Genomic DNA, 19,737 nt, shown 5'->3' with positions numbered 1-19,737 from the left:
TGATAAAACCGGGGCACCTGGGCGGCTCAGTCGGTTGGCCGGCTGACTCTTGGTTTCGGCTGGGGTCATGATCTTGGGGTCCTAGGACTGAGCCCCATGTAGGCACCATGCTCAGCAGGGAGTCTGCGGGAGATTCTCTCTCCCTCTGCCCCTCCCCCATGCTCATGCACTCGCTCACTCTCTCTCTAAAATAAATAAATAAATCTTTATAAAAACAGTGATAATACCACCTATCTTAGAAAATTCTGGAAGTCATATATTTTTAACATTTAATCTTCTTTCTCTCATTAGTCCGACTGTGGCAGCTTCACTGTGTGCTGATTCCAAAGGTTAAAGTTGATTCTCTCACTGACGTAGCAAATTGTAAGCTAACAGAATATACTTTTCTTTCTTCTTCTAATAGCCATTAACTTCCTTCAGGACTTTGATTGGTTTGCCTTCCCTAAACTCCCAGCGGCAGGTCGGGGAAGGGGGCCTGGGCTGGCCCTTGCTTACGTGTGCAGCGCTCTGGGGGCCATCCAGGTCACCTGGGGGTACCAGACACCTGGCTGCACATAAGGAAATTGCGAAAAAAGTTTTGCAGAGGGGAGAGCCCTAAGACCGCTGTAGGGAATGTTTAGTTGAGGAAAAATGTTCAGGCCAAAACAGCAGGACTGAAACAAGTGTGAAACACATTCACAAGCTCCCCACCTGTTCTTGGTGCGTGTAACCACTTGTTAGTAGAATCCTGACCGGTCACCCAGGAGTGAGCCGGGAGCACTCTGCGGTCCTGGCGACCACCCTCTGGTCCTTTGACCTCTATTGCTATTCTCGGTAGACAAAAGACTGCTGTCTTTGATATACTCTAATACGAGGTGGGATTATGATTAAATTGATGCCTTTAAAAAAGATCCAGGCTAAAGCTCACAGAGCCAATGAATTTTATTCCCTTCAGAGTGTGCCTTGGAGGTACGATCCACAAATGCTGCCTTAACTCAAGCTATTTTAGAGTTTTTTTGGAACTAGTTTTTAAATATTTGTAGTGGTGGCCCTCTTCTCTCTGAGAGACTGCATTTTTTTCCTTTTTTTTTTTTTTTTTTTTTTTTTAGGGGAGTAGGGACAGAGGGAGAGTGAAAAAGAATCTTAAGCAAGCTCTATGCCCAGTGCAGAACCTGAGCTGGGGCTTGATCTCACCATGCTCAGATGGTGACCTTAGTCAATCAGTAAGATCAAGTGTCCTTCAAAAAAAAGTCACGCTTAGAGCCTGAGCTGGGGCTTGATCTCACGATGCTCAGATGGTGACCTGAGTCGAGATCAAGAGTCAGACGCTTAACCCACTGAGCCACCCAGGCGTCCCATGCATTTTTTTTTCTTTTAATGTCTATTCCAAACAAGTTTTGTTTTTAAGGTAAGATGAATGCTGCCAGGCTTGATAACACCATTTTGGCAAAATTAGGATGAAAACTTGGTTATGAGATTAAATTTCCTATGTGGTTTTTGAGCTGCACCTGACACAATCCCCAAATGGGAACGTAGAAAGTGCCTTGGGTGATGACAGCGTCATCTGTGCCCACTAGCCACTCATTTGATAGACTCCAATCTGGATATTTAAGTTCTCTTGTGCTTGCTAAATGGACCAACTAATCCACTAACCAACCAGTCAACTAGCAAGGGCTTCATTAATTCATGCCAATATCCTGGAATTCCCACAGGAGATGATTTTGTCTTGGATCGCAGAGGAAGGTTTGAAGAAGTTTCTCCCTGTGCCTTTTCTGTCCTGGCTCCCTCCACCACAGCCCCTCCACGGCTGCTCACCTCATCCGCGATGCACACGCCTCCCCGCTCTCTCACCAGCTCGAAGGCTTCCCGGAGAAACCCCTTTGGGTATTGAACGACTCCGTTCACCCCCTGCAAAAGACCAAATCAAGGAGTCTCTAAGAACAGCATAGTCCTTTGAAACTATTAAAAAAAAAAAGAAGAAGAAGATAGATATTATCGTCAGTAGCATTAGTAATACTAACGATTTTTAAAATGGTCTTTAGAACTGTTCCAGCTATGGGTGAAGAGAGGGGCCATTATTCTATGCCACGCTTTTTGGGAAAAGGACACACATGCTTACTCTCTTCTGAGATTAGAAACAAATTAGATTAAGGGGATTTGGTAAAACTGAAGAAAGGGTCCCCCTGACAGTGTGGGTATTAAGCAACTAAAGTTTGCTGAGGTTTCCTTTTTTTCAGAATTCTAGGAATTCAATAGTTTCATCTATCTGTTCAGCCCAGGAATGCAGGAGATGGGTTTTTGAAGGTCAGTAGAAAATCGGGGGCCCTCTTTTTTCAAGGAGACCAAGAGAATGATTTGAATTTGGAGAGGGACACAGCAATGGTCACTTAAATATTTTGGAATTCTCTAGAATGTATGAGTTAAAACTCTCTGATAATTTAAAAGTCAGCCCAATTAATGTCTAAGGTCAATATACCCACTTGAATTGGCTCTGCAAAGAATCCAGCAATTGATTTGGCCACAGAAGTGTTCAGAGTATCTTTGAACTGTTCAATATACTGGTCCTTTGCTTGGCAGCAGTCTGCAAAAACAAACAAGAACCACAAACAAACAAACAAACAAATAAACAGAAGATGTGAGAACGGCATTCAGTAGAATGGGGGAAACAGAGAAAAAGAAAATAGGATGAGTAGATTGACTAGAATCCTTAGGATACAGTAAACAGGAAATGAGGACACAGAATTCTGAAGGGGGGACATTCTTTCAGAACAACTTGTACTTCGGTTTGAGCAGAGAAAGTAGGATAACCATAAAAACACTTCAGTCATTTCCATCTGGGGAAGAAATGCCCCAAAGTATCACTGAGTCTGGAATACTGAGCTATTTCACCCAAGGATGCCTATCCTCTCAACTGCGAGATTTAATTCAAATGTAATTGGAGTGTGGATTTAATCTATTTGAAAATAACTCTATCTTCTATTGTCACTTAATCTGATGTACAGTTTTTTTTAAATGACTCTTGCAGTCAACTTTTTTTTTTTTAAAGATTTTATTTATTTATTTGACAGAGAGAGAGACAGAGAGGGAACACAAGCAGGGGGAGTGGCAGAGGGAGAAGCAGGCTGCCCACAGGTTCAGTGATGAGAGGGGTCACCTGCCGTAATCAGCTTATTTCATTTCACATTTCACATTTCCTTCCTGAGCTCATTGCTGTAACTCTAGGTCAGGCTGCTTCTGCAGAGAGATGGGGGGGGGGGCGGGCAGTGGCATCACCATGACAACACCAAGGGTGTGAAGAGTGGATGTTCTCCTGGATACCATGCGAGCAACAGAGTAGAAACCGAAGAGTTTTTATCTTAGCTGCTAGTATGGAAACAGTTAAATGGAGTGAAAGGCCAAGAAAGAACAATTCTTAAGGAAAAGGAAACTCATTTTGCAAAAAGTGAGGAAGAATGACGTGATGGGTATGAGGTCTGGAGCATTGCGGGGGCAGTGGGCGTTAGGAGGTGAATGTCATCATGGGTGACATCTGAAATTCAGGGTCTGGAATGAACACTTGGAAAGACAAGAGCCTGACAAAAAGAGAGAGGAAGGTAATGAAATCTCCCACAGCAACAGGTAGATCAGGCTCACAACATGGACCCCTGCTTATGCCCATGTGGATGGTGATGACATAATCCGGGGGTAAAAGAACTTCTACCAAGATTAGCACCTGTATGTGCCCAGTGAACGAACCCTAAGAGGAATTGAGAACTGGAATCTTCTATACTCAAAGTTGGCCTCATCTCATGGTAAGAATAGGTAAAGAATGAAAATAAAAACATGATGGGTAAGTGGAAGCCTCCCTTTTGAGAACGCCTTTAAAACTTTTGCAAGAGATGTCAGCAGCCTTTGGGAATGGCCTTAAGCTTTGACAGACGCTCTCACTTTGGCTGGTATTCCGAGTCCCTGGGGGAGCTTTTTGACTGGCATTTTGAGATTGCTAAAAGTATTCTTTTTCCCCCCTCTCCCCTTCCCCCATTGGGAACTGGTAAACAATTCCACCAGCCTTGTTTTCTTTTAAAATTGATAGCAGAGCTGTTGCTAATAGAGCTAACAGAGCTCCTTTAATTAAGTACCAAGTGATAGTCTGTTTAGCTTAGCTCTGATAGCGTGAGATGCTCTTCCTCACAGCCAGATAGCACCATGGTGGTGGTGGGCAAGGAGAAACGTTGATTCTGTGGGGGTGGGAGTTGGTGGGGGGGGGTGGCTTTCTAGTTTTGTTTCCTTTGGCTTTTCCCTTTTCCATTTTTTTTCCAATCCATTTACTCAGGAATGGTTCAGTCTTTCTCTAGTTTCCTTACCCCTCCCGACCTTCCACCACGCACCTCCCTCCCTGCCCCTTTGAACCTGGTGCACAGCTGCATTTCCTTGTTGTTTGCACCGGAGAATCTCGGCAGTGATTTCCTCCCCAAGGGCCACGGAAAACATCTGGGCACATCGTCTGCAAATGACGAAAGAATTCGGCAAACCAAGAAGACAAGGTAGCCCATTTGAAGGAGCATGTGATACTAATCAGGGTAAGAGGGCTTCTTAATTTGATATCGAGATTCCTCCTGTGCTCCTCTCCCACCTAGGATGAAACCCTAATATTTTGGTTTGAAAAGATAATTTTTTTTCCCTAGAAATCAGTTATGTGGGCACTTTACAAAGGAGACTGATTGCAGTGTCAGACTGGAAACAACTCGCTCAAGAGTTTGGTAAGGGCATCTGAAAGAATAGAAATAATTAGGTTTCTGATTCTTTTGCTGAGGTGGGTATATAGGAAGTGAGAACAGGAGGTGAGTACAGGGATGGTTCCATAGAAATCTTACGCACTCAAGGCTCTGAGAACTAATTTCAATGCATTTTTTTGTTGTTTACTTGATCTTATTTAAAAACAAAACACATTTTAAAGATCTCTATCACGAATTATTACTCAGACTCTGAAGGCCTTTCTAATAAAAATTTCCTCCAAGTTCAACTAAGTCAAATTCAGCCCCTGATTAATGATAGGCTTTATATTCATTTCTAATCCTAATGCCTGGACAATCTGATCAATCATACCACGTACCCAACAGCCTTTAGAGAAACAAGATAAAAATCTCAGAACTCACTGATTGGCAGCCCAACCCACTGGGGAGCTCCATCCTGTAGGGCCCTACACTTGTCAGGCCAAGTGTGTAAGGACTGCACCCATGGTAGCTTCCTCTGTAGAGAAGAAGCAGTGAGAAGGTAGGGTTAAGTTCATTTTTCTTCGATTCACCATGTTAATAGAACACCATTAACATGCAACTCCAGTGATTTCTAAGAAATCTTCTAAGGCTAAGAAAAATTTACTTATTTGTCTTTTCTCCTGGGGTCATAGATTTGAAATGGTGAAAGGAAGCTTTGGAGAACATCTGGGCAAGGTGGATTACTTTACAGTAGTGAGACTCATCTTTTAGCAACATGCCAGAAATTAGGTATTCAATGAGCATTAGTCTTCAATGTAGTCACCTTGAGAAGCCAAATATTTGTTCCTGAGATGTGCCTATTGCACAAATGTCTCATAGGCCACTTTATTTGGCATATAAGGAACACAGGTTTTGTTTCTCTTTGAACCTAAAACTATCCTATTTAGTATAAGTCATCCTAATCACCAGTCTTGGCTTCAAATGGGTTTTGACAGTTCCTCAAATCAAAATCACCCTTACACGAGGATTTATGACTATCAAGATGATTCAAAAGGATGGTCATCTATCTTGAAGGAAGAGGCACAAAGCTGTGTTGAGCCCTAGTAACACATGACTGCTTTGAATAGACCAGCACTTACCTGGACATGTATATTCTGGGACATTTATTTGGGTAAAACATCAATCACATTTTTGTGTTGCCATATTTCTTTGATACCAAATATTTCCTTACTCCTGTAGTTACTACATGTGTGTTTTATATGGAATGTGCCGTATTGGATGTGCTGTGGTAATCAAATCTTCTTTTGAATTGAGACAGAAATTATGGCCAGACAGGTGACAGAATGGGACTAGCTCTTCATTCCATCTACTTTGACTATAAGTCACTCTTTGACATAAAGCTTATTATAAGAGCCTGTTTCAATGTGCTATAGAAAATGACCCAAAGGAGGCAACTGCAAGCAAAATGCTTCATTTTCTATTATTTTTAATGCTAATATAGCTGCCCAGGGTTGATAATTAAGTTATTAAATTATCAATTTTCAAAAGTCACCTGAAGAAGCAGAAATATACAGGTTAAATATGCATCCTCTGAACTTAAAGAGAATCAAAGGTCAAAAACCTGGTGTAGCTGGCCCTAGGAGGAATGTAGAGGGCTCCTTAGCATAAGCGGAGATGAAAATGGGCCCACTGTCATATGGTAGAGCCATGAGCATCCATGTGTATCGACCAGTCATTCACCACTCGGCATATGTCCTGGTCAATACCATATCTTCAAAGTAAAAAAAAAAAAAAAAAAAACAAGCCTGACATATGACCATCTCTTTAATTTTATAGGAGGATCAATGGCATAACTAGTACTCCAAGCTGTTCGTTAGCCCAGTCAGGGACCCCTACCTTGGGTCAGGCCAATTTAGATGGGGTTATCCAGTTGTAAAATTCATTTGACTGATTCTGCCCTAGCACCTAAAATTAGAATGATACTCCTGGGAAAGCCCCCTTCCCCTCCAGGCTATGTTTTAAAGATGCGCATTTAGTATTGGAGTAAGTCAGTGTTATTGAAGTTGACAATTCCAGGGTGTGATTACCTTAAAGAAATAATGTCTGTGCTATTTGAGTGTGCTCTGGCCATCAGCATGGCTAGGTCATTCGCTTCTGAGCCACTGTTCACCAAGAAAATGACCTGGAGGGAAACAGAGACACATGACCTCATACGTTAATTTATGTCCTTATTACCCAATTATTAATTCGAGATTGTTAAAGACTATGTGTCCCGGCCTTTGATTATTAAGGGAACACTGCTTCAGACAAGCAGTCCCATCACTGTATTACTATATTAATTCTACAGCTTTTCATTGAACAGCAGCTACGTGCTAGAGATAGAAAAATGGCCAAGGATTATCCCAATTGTGAAACATTCCAGGCTTTCACTGGCTCTCTTCAGTGCTCTCGGCAAAATGCCAAGATGGGGAGACTTGATGAAGGGTATGGAATGGTTAGTGGGTGAGTGGATCTGAGGACTGGGTTACTTAGCTCTTGAACCTCAACCACCTGCCTGGATTCTGAAGGCTTGGACAAGGCAGGCTCCCTGATCCTGCAGCTCCAGAGGATGTCCCAGCCTGTCTATTCGGTGTGTGTGAATATTGAAAAAACAAGCAAACAGAAAAAATGCAGCTCCTCCCGGCTAAATGAAAGGCGAGAAGTGATGGGGCCTCGGTCTTCCAGGCTCAGGGCCCGGGAGGCACGTGCTTATGCTTTTGCTGACGTCCCTACTTCTGCTCCTCCATGAACACGCCTGGGCTACACTTAGGTGGCAGCTGGTCCAGCTTTCTTCAGCTCTTGTAGATAATATAGTAAATAGAGAATCTAGAGAATACAGTAAAATAATACTAAAAGCCAACACCAGGTGCTGGGCACTGTTCTAGGTACAACATATATTAACTCACTGAATCTGGAAAATGCGAATCTTGGCCAACATTTCACCATCTCAGTTCAGTTAAAAAAACATTCAGTCATTTCAGATGCAGAAAAACATCTCATTTAGCAGAACTATCTCAGTGCATCTTAGATTGAATGAACTGAGTGGGATATTAATTTTATTAAAAAATGGTTCCACTCTGTAAAAGGAGACAGGCAAATGACTTGGTAGAGGGGCCCTGGAGCACAGAGATGAAAACCCCCGAGGAACACAGAGGAGAGTGTCCAGGGAGGAGGCCTGGGCCTTCTGTGAAGTGACTTTTGCAGACACGTGGCTGCGAGGAGAACTTCCAAGGAGAGGCTGAGGCTGGGAGGAGATGAGTGAACACTGGCTGGCTTCTCCTTGATGCCTTTCAGATTTGGCTATTAGCTCACTATTTCAGATGTTCAGTGCATGGATCAAATTCCCTGTTCATATTCCTGCTTCCCTGGGATCATGAGACTCCTGTTCCTTTGAGAGCATCCTACCTTTAGAGGCTCGGGAAGAAGTGCTGAAAGCTTCTCTGCGAACTCATGGATTGGAGGGTGGAAGAAGAGGGTACTTGTGTGCCACAGGCGTCCAAGCTGCTTTTGTGCCACTGCATTTACCTTCCTGGATAAAGGGGAGAGCAGAGTTCCCTGTGCTGCCAGTGGGCACACTCCCCCCCCGCCCACTGGCCGCTGAACCCAACCTTATGGCTATTTCTTGAACAGTTTCAAGAGGCTGATTTCATCCACATATAGACAGAACTCTAACCAGAAGAGCTGTCTGGCAATGGGATGGGTGGCCTTAAAAGGTCATGGGGTCTTCACCAAGGGAGGTGTTCAAAAGGAGACCAGATGATGATCTTGTAGGGATTTTAGAAAATAAATTCCTACTTTAGGCCATATAATCTCTTCTCATTAGGTCTTATTAAATACCCTTTGAGCAGTTTGGAAACTAGAGATGACTAGATGTAAGCCTGGGTGTCTTTTCATTTATTCTTCTAAAAAAGTATAGATCCATCATGCATATGTATATAAGAGCAACACTTCTTCCTTCAAAGGAGATGCTGGTGTCTGATTCCTAACAGTGGTCCGTGTTGATGAACATTTGTAACTCTGAAACCATATTCTGTGAAGGATCAGAAGGCTCGTGTTGAGGGATAGTAAGAACTAAGGGTAGATATGTAGGTCCTGACGAGGAACGCTTTGAAAATACAGGCCAGGATATTTCAACTTGATCTAAAGGACAGCAATGGCTAAAGTTACATACCAGTTGTTCATTATTAATACCTGTTCACACACACACACACACACACACACACACACACACAAATCAGTTCAGTGGTTAAATAAATAAATAATAATTAAATCATTTTGAGAAATACCAGATCAAACAGATTTCTTTACTGCAGGACTTGCCAGTGCCTCTGTTAGTCAAATACCCACTGTTTCTCCCCAGGAGGGAGATACAGTTTAAACTGCTTTTAAAACTTATTTTTTCATGGAACACTTTACCAACTAACCTCTCCTGCATTCAGGTTTCCATGACTCACCTTAGAAAATTGCAGAGTATCAATAAACTCTTAAACAGAAGAGGTAATTGATAAAGGCATTGTTCAACAAAATAAACATGTGAAACACATAAGGGTAGGATGGAGTTGGGGGAGACTGGTAATGATGAGGCCGGCCCGGAGGGCAAAGTGGCCTTCTAGGTGTGGGAGGAGGAGAGCTCCTAAGAGATTGGGGTTGGTGGGAATTAGTGGGGGGCTGGTAGGAGAGGCATTTCAGTGGAGGGAAAGCTAGACCTCAGGATCAGGTTGGCTAAGGGCAGTAAAAGGCAGGGACGAGTCAAAGATGACTTCACCATTCTTCCTGTAACATCAGGGAAACTCCAGGATTAGTGAAGAGCTGCAACCAGTGGCTTCCCAGCTCCTGGCAGAGGACCTTCACAGAGTAGGAGGCTCACAGGTACTCCTTAAATGAACGAATATGTCAGTAGAAACAGTATAGTGGAGGGTATGATGGGTTTGGCCTCCGTAATGCTGGATTTCAGCTGATGGCGGAATATTATGGGGCAGCGTGGGGGTGTCCTGGAGGCTGTGGGAAATGTGGGGCATCCTAATGCCCGCTCTGGGTTTTTTTAGAGTTATAACAGTAGCTTGGTGAGGGGTCAAGGTGGAAGAAACAGAGTTGGGGAAGGCTGCAGAAAGTCCCACTCATTGACCAGGAATGGGGCCCATTCTTTGGGGGAAATAATAAGGCATGAAGGGGTTGTAGAGAGAAGAGCAGAAGGCTAAGGAAAGAAGGTGGGACACCCAGAGTCAGGGGGTCAGAGGGCAAGCTGCAGGGTTGGAGGGAGATGAGGAGAAGCACAAAGATCATGAAAGCCGGTGAGGGGTCGACTAACAGGAACAACATCCAACATTATTAATAAGAATGTTTAAAATTTGTCTCTACTTTGTTTTTCTTTCCTTCTCTCGTGTGTGCTTACCACATGTTTTAGACTGCCTCTGAATTTAATTTTACATGCTCCTTAGGACCTCGCATGGGACTAGTGCCTCCCGGAGACAGAAGCCAGAAGGAGAAGGCTGTGGGAGATTTAGGTGAGGCTAGACCCTGGAGTTAGAACTTGCTCTCACCATCTGACAGCTGCTGGAGGGGAAGACTTTGCTCCTGCTTTCACAGAAGGACCCAAACTTATTCAATTGATTTCAGCTTGCTGCTGTATTTTGGTCTCACGTAATGTGAGTTTTATTGGCCAGATGATTAAAGGCAAGAGAGAATAGGCACTAAAATGAGAGAGTGGCATCAAAACCAAAAGGACCACCAAAGAACCTGCCCAGGGCCTTTGTATGGGTGGGTTGATGACCAAGGGTCCGGAGACCCTCAGGATTAATGGATCCATGCATTTCTCATGTAAATTCCCAGCTGTGATTACACCTCTCTCTTAGCATCCTTTCTTTCCTCATCATCTGTCAGAGGTGAAGAAGATCCTTAGGCTAGATGCGATTTCTCATCTCATCATCCCACACCCCACGGCCAGCTGCCCCACATGTTCTCTGAGAACTGCCTGCCTCTCGCTTCTTTCTGCCTTTCCCTCAGTGCATGGCCTCTCTCTGGAAAGCTGTTACTAGTGAGGACAAGCCCACATACTCAGCCACACTCCAGTCCCGGGGTACACACCACATGATGTGAGAATGAATCAATCTTGCATTGTCAAGAAAACAAAAAATGCAGTGTTAAGATATTTTTTTGGCACCCAGGAAATAGCAGGGAGCATGGCAGCCACAAACCGGGCTATGCCAAAGGAGAGAGAATTCTTATCCAGACTTCTGAATCACTGACATGATCATTAACCTGTTCTCCATATATCCTTCTGCAGTGAATACACTGGAATTTTAAGGATACTCACGGGTGACAGTGACCGACGCTGACTGTGACAATCCCAGAAAAGAAATCCAGGTATCTGTTTCCCTCATAATCAAACAGCCACTCCATGTGACCCTGGTGAAGCAACAAAGGCTTCCGAAAATACGCAGTCCGCGTGGGAGTAAGATGGTGATTTTGGATCTCCAGGACACGTTCATAGGCAAGGGACTGTAGATAGGAAAAATTGAAGTGTTGAAGATCTCACATTTCTTATAAGATCAACAGCAGGTCCAAATGCAGTGCCTCACCTCTCTACTGACCGAGCGTAAGACTGCTGTCCCGTGTCCACAGGTAGGTGTATTTGCCCCATGTCCTCCTTACCCAAGGTCCTTCCTTCCTCCCAAGTATAGGAAATCATTAATGTGGCCTTTTGATCCCTTTCTAGATCAAATATGAAGAAGGAGGCTGAAATTTTCTACCTCTCAGTAGAAAGCCTTGTCTTTGAATTCATTTTAGCTGTAGGAAAAAATAAAAAGACTTTATTTTTTATATTTTTATATTTTTAACTTAATTTTATTGTTATGTTGGTCACCATACAATACATCATTAGTTTTTGATGTAGTGTTCCACGATTTATTGTTTTCATATAACACCCAATGCTCCATGCAGAACGTGCCCTCCTTAATACCCATCACCGGGCTAACCCATCCCCCCACCCCCCTCCCCTCTAGAACCCTGTTTGTTTCTCGGAGTCCATAGACTATCATGGTTCGTCTCCCCCTCCTATTTCCCCCCTTTCCTTTAATAAAAAGACTTTAGAAATAAATGTCTGCTGTAATGTCTTTTCTTTCTTTCTTTCTTTCTTTCTTTCTTTCTTTCTTTCTTTCTTTCTTTCTTTCTTTCTTTCTTTCTTTCTTTTCTTTCTTTCTTTCTTTCTTTCTTTCTTTCTTTCTTTCTTTCTTTCTTTCTTTCTCTTTCTTTCTTCCTACAGTTTTGTTTGTTTGTTTGTTTTTTGAATGAAAAGAAAATGAAGTGCTGGTGGTGTTCATGTCTTTACCAAACTTTCTCCTATACTTTTCTTCTTTATGGGTACCTCCTGACTATTGACTGTAGACAATAATCAATTTTTTAAAGGGGATGGAAAGGGAGGGAGGGAGGAAGGAAGGGAAGGAGAGAGGGAAAGAGGGAAGGGGGGGAGAGAGAAAGAGAGAAAGAGAAGCCCAATATTTCTTAATCTGAGAGCAAAATTATAACTTTATATTTTGGAGGGAAGGATTCCTGAAGGTCAGATCATGCATGGCTGTATGAGAGAGTCAAAACAATATTTTAGAAAATAAATGTGTGGTACCACATTTGTGATATATGTCTTTGTGTGTGTATCTATATTTATATCCCTGTGATAAATACAAATAGTCTCTTTCTTGTACTCTTGGTCTGTCTCTGCTCTGTCTGTCTCTCACACATGTACAACAATTCATGCAACAGTATTGAGTGGAGTAAGAGGGTTCAGGTGCTCCTGGTGACTTAAAGGATAGAATATCTAGGATGCTAGGACTCAGTGGCAGGCAGGGCCATCTGTGGGTCCTTCTTGAGGAAATGATTAATTTAGCCCTTTCAAGAAATACCACTTTCTTAGGTTTTCCTAAAGTACTGACTCTTACCTGGTATTTTTCAGGTGTGAAGTCACATGGAGGCATTCTGGGTTTTGTATGAAGACCAAGCTTTGTCACAGATGTCCGGAAAGCACCTCCTGAAAGTGAAGTGAGTTAGGGTCCTCAATTAAACATCAAACAAGCCTGTTTGGAAAAATCACCTATATGCACTAATTTGAATCAAGATCCTTAGGAAATTTCATTTATTTCTTAGTTTAAAAAAATAATTCAAATCGACCTTTAGTTTGGATTTAAAAACCGAGGTATCTCAATAACAAATTTTTGGGAGGAAAATAGGAGAGTTTCTTTCCAATCTAGTCAACAAAAGCATGGAGGATATTGGGGGAAGTCTTGTTTTTCCCCCTGTGGTCCCTCACGAGCTCTCCCACACCCTGCCCAAGGAGCTATATTTCTCTCTGTAGTCCACCAAACTTCTGCCACTGGGGTGCATTGCTGGAATAGATCTTCTTTGTTAATAGAGGCGCTTTCTAAGCTTTGGGCTGCATAGTGCCCAAATCTTGGTGCCAATCCCAGTTCCTGATACCAGGTTGGCTTTCGGTAAACAATGAATGAATGGCTCTATCCTTATAGAGAATGAGGAGAGATAGGTGGTAGGCAATGTACTGTGATAACAAATACACACAAATAGACCTGGAAGACAAAACCTTCCTCCAAAACACAACACAAAGACCATGACCACACAAGACCAGATCACAGCAAAACAAAGATAAGGTGAGCCAGAGGAATTACTTAATATTTGGAGCTAGAAGGGGCCTCAGATTTTTATTGTTGTTGTTGTTAAAATGCTCACTTTATAGATGAGGAAACCAGCCTCGAGTGGTAAATTAATTTGCTTAAGTTCACCAAGCTAGTTAGCTGCAGAACAAGAATGAAACTCCAAATGTCTGGCTCCCAGCCTACTTCTCTTTTTCTCATTCATTGGCCAACCCTCCTCTCCAACACAGGTTCTGACCTGTCTCTAGCTGTGGGATGGGACAATGGAGTTATAGAATATCACAGTTGGAAGAGATGTCTAGAGACCTTGTAAGTACTCTTAAAAAAGAATACTGCTACTTTTGAAGATTCAAGGTCTGTATCAAGATCATTTTGCAGGTGGAGAGAGCTGAGAAAATCATGCCTCTTATCCAGCATGAAGGTTTGAAGCCCTCGATGAAATGTTGGTGTTTTGTGTGGCAATGAAGTCACAGTCCTGAGCAACACAATGAACAATTGTGTTTTTAAATGAAGCTGGAAAGTAACAGCTCTGAATATGTTTTCTTTCAAAGAGATCTCATTCGCTTTTCTGCTCTAAATAATCACTAATGTCATTAATTTGCTCTTACTTTAAAAACAAGTGACTTGAGGCTATCCATGCATAGAAATGAGAAAAAAAAATAACAGCTTAAGTTTTCTGAGAATTTCACCTTTTGAAAAGCTTTTCATTGTGTCTCTCTGCATTAGTTACTCTTTTGAAATGGAAAAAAAAAATATTCTGAGTGTTTCTAAGAATTCAAATTCCCTTCACTCTTTTAGTTCCTTTTTCCTACCTGCACAATTGGAGCTGCCCATTGAGAAGGCCATGAGTTCTCTTGATGCCAAAGCTATAGGGATTATGAAAGTAGGTTGGGGGATGGGGCAGAGTTGGGGAGAAGGATTTGATAAAGAAGAGCCCAAATTTTAAACAGTCAAGGCAGGTTTGTTCAGTTCTTTGTTCACCAAACTGATAGGAATGTGACGGTGGAGTGAGGGCTCCAAATGAAATACATGAAATCCTGTTGGAAGGAAGGAAGGAAGGAAGGAAGGAAGGAAGGAAGGAAGGAAGGAAGGAAGGAAGGAAGGAAGGGAAGGGAAGGGAAGGGAAGTGGGAAGGGGGAAGGAAGGAAGGAAGGAAGGGAAGGGAAGGGAAGTGGGAAGGGGGAAGGAAGGAAGGAGGGAGGGAGGGAGGGAGAGAGGGAAGCAAGGAGGAAAAGGAATTAGTCAATAGTGAAGTAAGTCTAGATAACATCTCACAAGTCTATCGCCTTTCATATCTCTCCTCTCACCAAACAACCCAAACTCAAAACTAATAGTAATGATAATAACTGATGGACATAAAGAAACAAAAAGGTTTTTCATTATTTGGTTTTCATTATTTGCTAGAAAGAAATGTAAAGTCTAAATATCTGGATAATTGTCTGCATCCTTTATTCAAAATAGCCTGTTCTTTTTTTAATTTAATTTTATTATGTTAGTCACCATACATTACATCATTAGTTTTTGATGTAGTGTTCCTTGATTCATTGTTTGCATATAACACCCAGTGCTCCACGCAGAACGTGCCCTCTTTAATCCCCGTCACCAGGCTAACCCATCCCCCCACCCCCTCCCCTCTAGAACCCTCAGTTTGTTTCTCAGAGTCCATAGTCTCTCATGGTTTGTCTCCCCCTCTGATTTTCCCCCCTTCACAAAATAGCCTGTTTTGAGGATGACACAAGAGTTGAGGGTTAATAAACTTTTGGGTTCCTGGAGATTGTGGGTGTGCATGTACACACATGGGGGCTATGTGTGTGTGTGTGTTGCGGGGGAAAGACAGACCCAAGAGAGGTGGGGGAAGGGATCACTGAGATCTGGGTTCATAAAATGGAATTCCAGGTCTATTTCTGTATAGGCATTTATTTGGCCTCTTTGTTGTTTTAACCGATCTGATATTGTTCTTTTAGGCCTGATGCTAAATACAGATGACAGCTAATGATTTTCATCCAATTCACCAATTTCCTCTCCAGTTCACCTGGACAACCCAAGATACTTAAAGGTGGAATTCTCTTTGGAGAACACCACCACCGTTGTATAATAAATGCAAATTATAAATGGGTAGTTGGTTTTAATTTTCCAGCTACCTAATTCTCACAGAGTTCCACAACAAAGTCACTTTAACTTGGCTTTCTTTCTCTAAAAAATCATAGTATCAAAAAGTGAAAATCTGTTGGGGCAAGCAAGATAAAGGAGGGAAACAATTTTTGTGGGCATTTGAAAATTCTGGGGGGAAATTCTCTCGGTAATGATAAAGAGTTTTCTAACATCCATAACCAGTTTTCAATACAGAGGGGGTATTTAACAAGATCTTCCTTACTCTTTCAAATTAAAAAACGTATAAATTATTTAATAATACACAATGAGCATAGTTTGTAGAACGTAAAGGTGATTTATTAAAATGCTAACTATGCCTTATTTCTACATAGCGTATTAGGTAACTTTAAAAAATCTTGTCACTCGAGACATCTTAGGATAGCCAATGAGTTAAGAAACGAAGATCTTAATATCCATCACCAGGCTAACCCATCCCTTCCCCCCCCCCGCCCCCCGTATTAAGGAGGGCACGTACTGCATGGAGCCCTGGGTGTTATACGAAAACAATGAATTGTGGATCACTACATCAAAAACTAATGATGTATTGTATGGTGACCAACATAACATAATAAAATAAAATTAAAAAAAAAAAAGAAAGGAGGATCTTATTCACCTAAGAGCCAAGTGAGGGACAGATTACATATGGGGAATTTCCAGTTTTGAGAGACTTTGGTAGGGTTGAGGGCTAGAGATGCCCCCTCCCATGGAGGCGTGTTGAGATTCCGTTCAAGTCCGGGTAATTGAGGGGCAGTGGTTGGCTGGGGAGAAATGTTATGTCATCTGCTTCCAGACCCAAGAGGGGAACCTTTTCCCTTTGTAAATTGTTCCACAGTCTGCAGGAAGTTATAGGGGAGACTTGGCATTGAGCTATAGCACTCAGTGCCTCTGAATTGTGTGCTCACATCAGGTGCCTGCCTCCCACCAGCGAGGCCAAGGGATGGGCATGAGACCTCCAAAGGGTGAACAAGATGTTCTCTCTTTAGGATGTGATGTCTTGAGCAGATGCCCCGCATGGAGGGAGTGGCCGCAGGCTCTCATCAGAGCCATGACCTGCTTCTGAGGCCGTTCCTGCCAGGAGGGATTTCTATCTCTCCTGATGTCTCTTCACAGCCACTCCTGCCCACCTCCTCACCCTCCAGCTGATTCTTTCCATTCCCTCCCTCCATATCTTTCCCATCGATGCCTTTTGCTTAAGTGAAGCCAGTTGCTGGTGTCCTCAAGCAAGAGCTCTGCCTGATTCCAAGGCTGGTGGGCCCGTCCCTCCTCTTGGCACTTTGGGGAGCAGGCCTTCCCCTCCTAGCCCTTTGCAGGGGTTAAATCAGTTCTGTAGCTCTGAGCACAGCAGGCGGGAGACCTCCCTTTAGGGCTCATTTTAATGTTTTTCTTAGAACAGGCTTTGCAGGAGTCTTGGGAAGTTTCTCAGCTGGAAATGGGCGCTATTTGCCATCCATCTGCCCTCCTGCCCGTCCCCTCCTTGTGGTAAAAGTAGGCAGGCATGTGAAAATGGTATTTTTAAGCACATACCCTATCTCCCTAGAAATGATATATGTTTAACAACTATCATTAGTAAGGAAGAAGGCACCTCTTAAGGAGATATTTTCTGTACTCTTTTATACAGAAACAAATTGTTTCTATAACTCTGTGCACATGTTTAGCCCGAAGTGACCGTGTATATCCAACACAGGCAAGGCTGAATCTTTGACCCACACATACATCATCCAGACTACATGTAGGCATTATACAAGGATGGTGGTCTATTTATTTTCACCTACCTGGCCACACTTAACACCTGGTGATCCCCCCATCTAAGCCAGACCTGCTCCTTCCTCCCCCATTTTAATTTTCTATCTTCTCACCCTAGTTTGCTTTTATTCATGGCACGTGTCTCTCCTGGATGTTTTTTACATATTTATCTGTTTGTTTGTGCTCGGTCTCCCCTACTGGGATACAAAACAAAACCCTGGCTTTTTGCTCCTCATGGCTCTCTCTACACATGGGGTCCACAGTAGGCCCTCAGATACTTTTGATTGAATATATATTTTACACACAGCAGGTTCTTAAGAAGGGTGCGGTCAAGGAGTGTGCGTTTGAATGAACAAACCCAGGCAGGCGTACATCTAGGTACAGTAGGTCCGAAAGTAGAAATAAAGCCCCAAAGGTTCTTGAAAGGCCAGATGGAGCATGGCATTCATACCTGCGTGGCCTAAGTTTGCAAGAGTCCTTTTCCTGTGTAGTTTCCTGGGTGCAGCTATGTTAAGGAGTCCGCAGGAGTTGATCAAGAAGATGTCACCTGCTACCACCATCAGTCCAACTCTGCACCCGGCAGGGTTTGGGCTGGCAAAGGGGAAGAAGGGCAGAAAGGACATTCTCTCTTGCTTTGCCGCATAGTATCCTCTCTATCGAGCCTAAGACTCTGGGTATAATTCTAGCTCCTTCTCAGAAAATGACAGGGTTCAATGATGTTCTGGCAAAAGTCCCATGATTGAGGGAAAAGAGAAGCCCAGACAGGGTGGGAAGAAGAGTAGGGATGGAAGGGCCTGGTGGAATCATTCTGTGTTTGTCTTTGACCAACTTTGTTAATTACTTTTATTCTTCTGTCTCCTTATCTGTGAAATGGGTTAATCACACTCACTGACAAGTGTGGGTTGAAGATGGAAGGAGGTAACCATCTAAAGCATGAGAAGTTATTAAGTTTCAAAGAATAGTGACTGCTGGGGGGATAAAAAGCAAATAGGAGAGGAAGGACCAAGAAAGAAAAGGGCAAGATGAGAAAACGAAGATCTCATTGATCTTAACGGGGGACGGAAGAGGGTTTCCTGCACCTGCGTAGGGCCTGTGAGCACACAGAAACCTGCAGACAGCTGCTTACGCTCATGTTCGTGGGAGGCGATTTGGGGAGGAGGTGGGGTGCAGGGAAGATCACTCGCACGGAGGATAGAACACATGAAGCCACCAGTGGCTGGTGACCCCAGGTCTTATCACACTTTGTGTCCCTGCCGGAGAGAGAGTCTGGGTGGAAGAAGAGGGCTCAGGGTCTAGTCCTAGCTCTTGGGTGTCTCCAGGGAAATGGCTGCACTCCTCTGAGTCTGTTTCCTTGTCAGTGCCTGAGGTGACGGTCCTACCTCCCGGAGGCTTGGTGGGAATTCATGAGGAGGCTTTATGCCTTCTAAAGTCATCATCCTTGAGTATCTATTTATTGCAGTTAACACATAATTGTGAATGGCTTTCTTTTTATTTCTTCTTTATATTAGAGCTAAGACACCATATTGTTTTCATTTTGAAATTCTGCATCGTTGCGTTTCATGATCTATGGATTTCCTTTCAGGGCAAGAGGGGGGCACTGCAAATTCTGGCTGCGGGCAGGAGGCATGGATCGGCTGGAGTGAGGACCGCTGTGTCAGATGGCCCATCTCCAAGCCCTCACACAGGCCTAATCCCAGAACCCCAGATAACAGGCTCTGAGCTCAGCCCTGCCCCTCTGGCCAACCCTCAGCTGACCCACATGCCCCCAGTTTCCACTCACGGCTCAAGGAAGGGCACATCTTGGTGATCCTGGGAGAGGAGGTCTGCAGGTGCCAAGCTCTCAGCAAGTGTCTCCAGGCTGGAGTCATCCCTCCCAGTCAGAGAGCAAGTGCCCGGAGAATGCAGGTCAGAGGAAGGGCTCCAAACTGCTCAACCGCCACTGGACTTTGAGTTTAGGATGGGAGGGGAGGAGCTCGGGCCGGGGGCGGGTCCTGGAGTGGTTACTGCCTTCACTTTGGACCAGCCCCAGAGCTCCCAGTGCAGCACCTTAGGGGAGAGAAAAGCTCCCAGTCCATGCCCTAGGGGAGAGAAAAGAAAAGAAGGTGGGAGAGAGAGAAGAAAAAGAAGGCAGGCAAACAAAGTGAAAGCCTTCTGGACAAGTTTTGTTAGTTTTCTGTTCCAGCAGGTTCTCATCAGGAGGAGCGTCTCTCTGTGAGGGTGGTGATGGCTGGGGGGTGGGGGGGAGAGGGCTCAAGATACAGTTGAAGGGGTTGGAGATTGAGACATGAGGCGTGTGAGTAAGAGAGAGAAAAGGAGGTTGTGCATGAAGAAATGGCTGTGGGTATTGAGGGTCTCTGAGGAAGAGAAGGGGACTATGGGTAAAGGGTGCTGCTCTCCAGGGAAGGAGAGGGCTCTGGACAACGGTGCATCTGAGTAGGCAAGACCTTGAGGCCTGAGCAGTCAGGGTGCTTTAT

General features: G+C 43.7%; 1 protein-coding gene across 5 annotated transcripts in view; it reads right to left on the bottom strand.

The window, feature by feature from the left end:
• Nucleotides 1-19,131, bottom strand: part of AGXT2 (alanine--glyoxylate aminotransferase 2) — a 32,823-nt gene extending 13,692 nt beyond the window's left edge. For 2 of the 5 annotated variants that reach the window (XM_028098072.2, XM_028098074.2), the window contains exons 1-9: nt 19,044-19,131; nt 12,644-12,732; nt 11,026-11,210; nt 8,118-8,241; nt 6,761-6,855; nt 5,115-5,208; nt 4,369-4,462; nt 2,460-2,560; nt 1,795-1,887 (exon numbers count right to left, since the gene is read on the bottom strand). In XM_028098072.2, the coding sequence (XP_027953873.1) occupies nt 1,795-1,887; nt 2,460-2,560; nt 4,369-4,462; nt 5,115-5,208; nt 6,761-6,855; nt 8,118-8,241; nt 11,026-11,210; nt 12,644-12,732; nt 19,044-19,131 (963 nt within the window). The remainder of the gene's footprint in view (nt 1-1,794; nt 1,888-2,459; nt 2,561-4,368; nt 4,463-5,114; nt 5,209-6,760; nt 6,856-8,117; nt 8,242-11,025; nt 11,211-12,643; nt 12,733-19,043) is intronic. The other 3 variants (XM_088023709.1, XM_088023710.1, XM_088023711.1) reach the window with 3 other exon arrangements.
• Nucleotides 19,132-19,737: the final 606 nt, after the last annotated feature.

The sequence above is a fragment of the Eumetopias jubatus genome, unplaced genomic scaffold (genome assembly GCF_037043125.1).
Source record: "Eumetopias jubatus isolate StellerSeaLion01/CBP00866 unplaced genomic scaffold, mEumJub1_p1.0 scaffold_5, whole genome shotgun sequence".
Lineage (NCBI taxonomy): Eukaryota > Metazoa > Chordata > Mammalia > Carnivora > Otariidae > Eumetopias > Eumetopias jubatus.
This window is presented reverse-complemented; position numbering and strand designations above follow the sequence as displayed.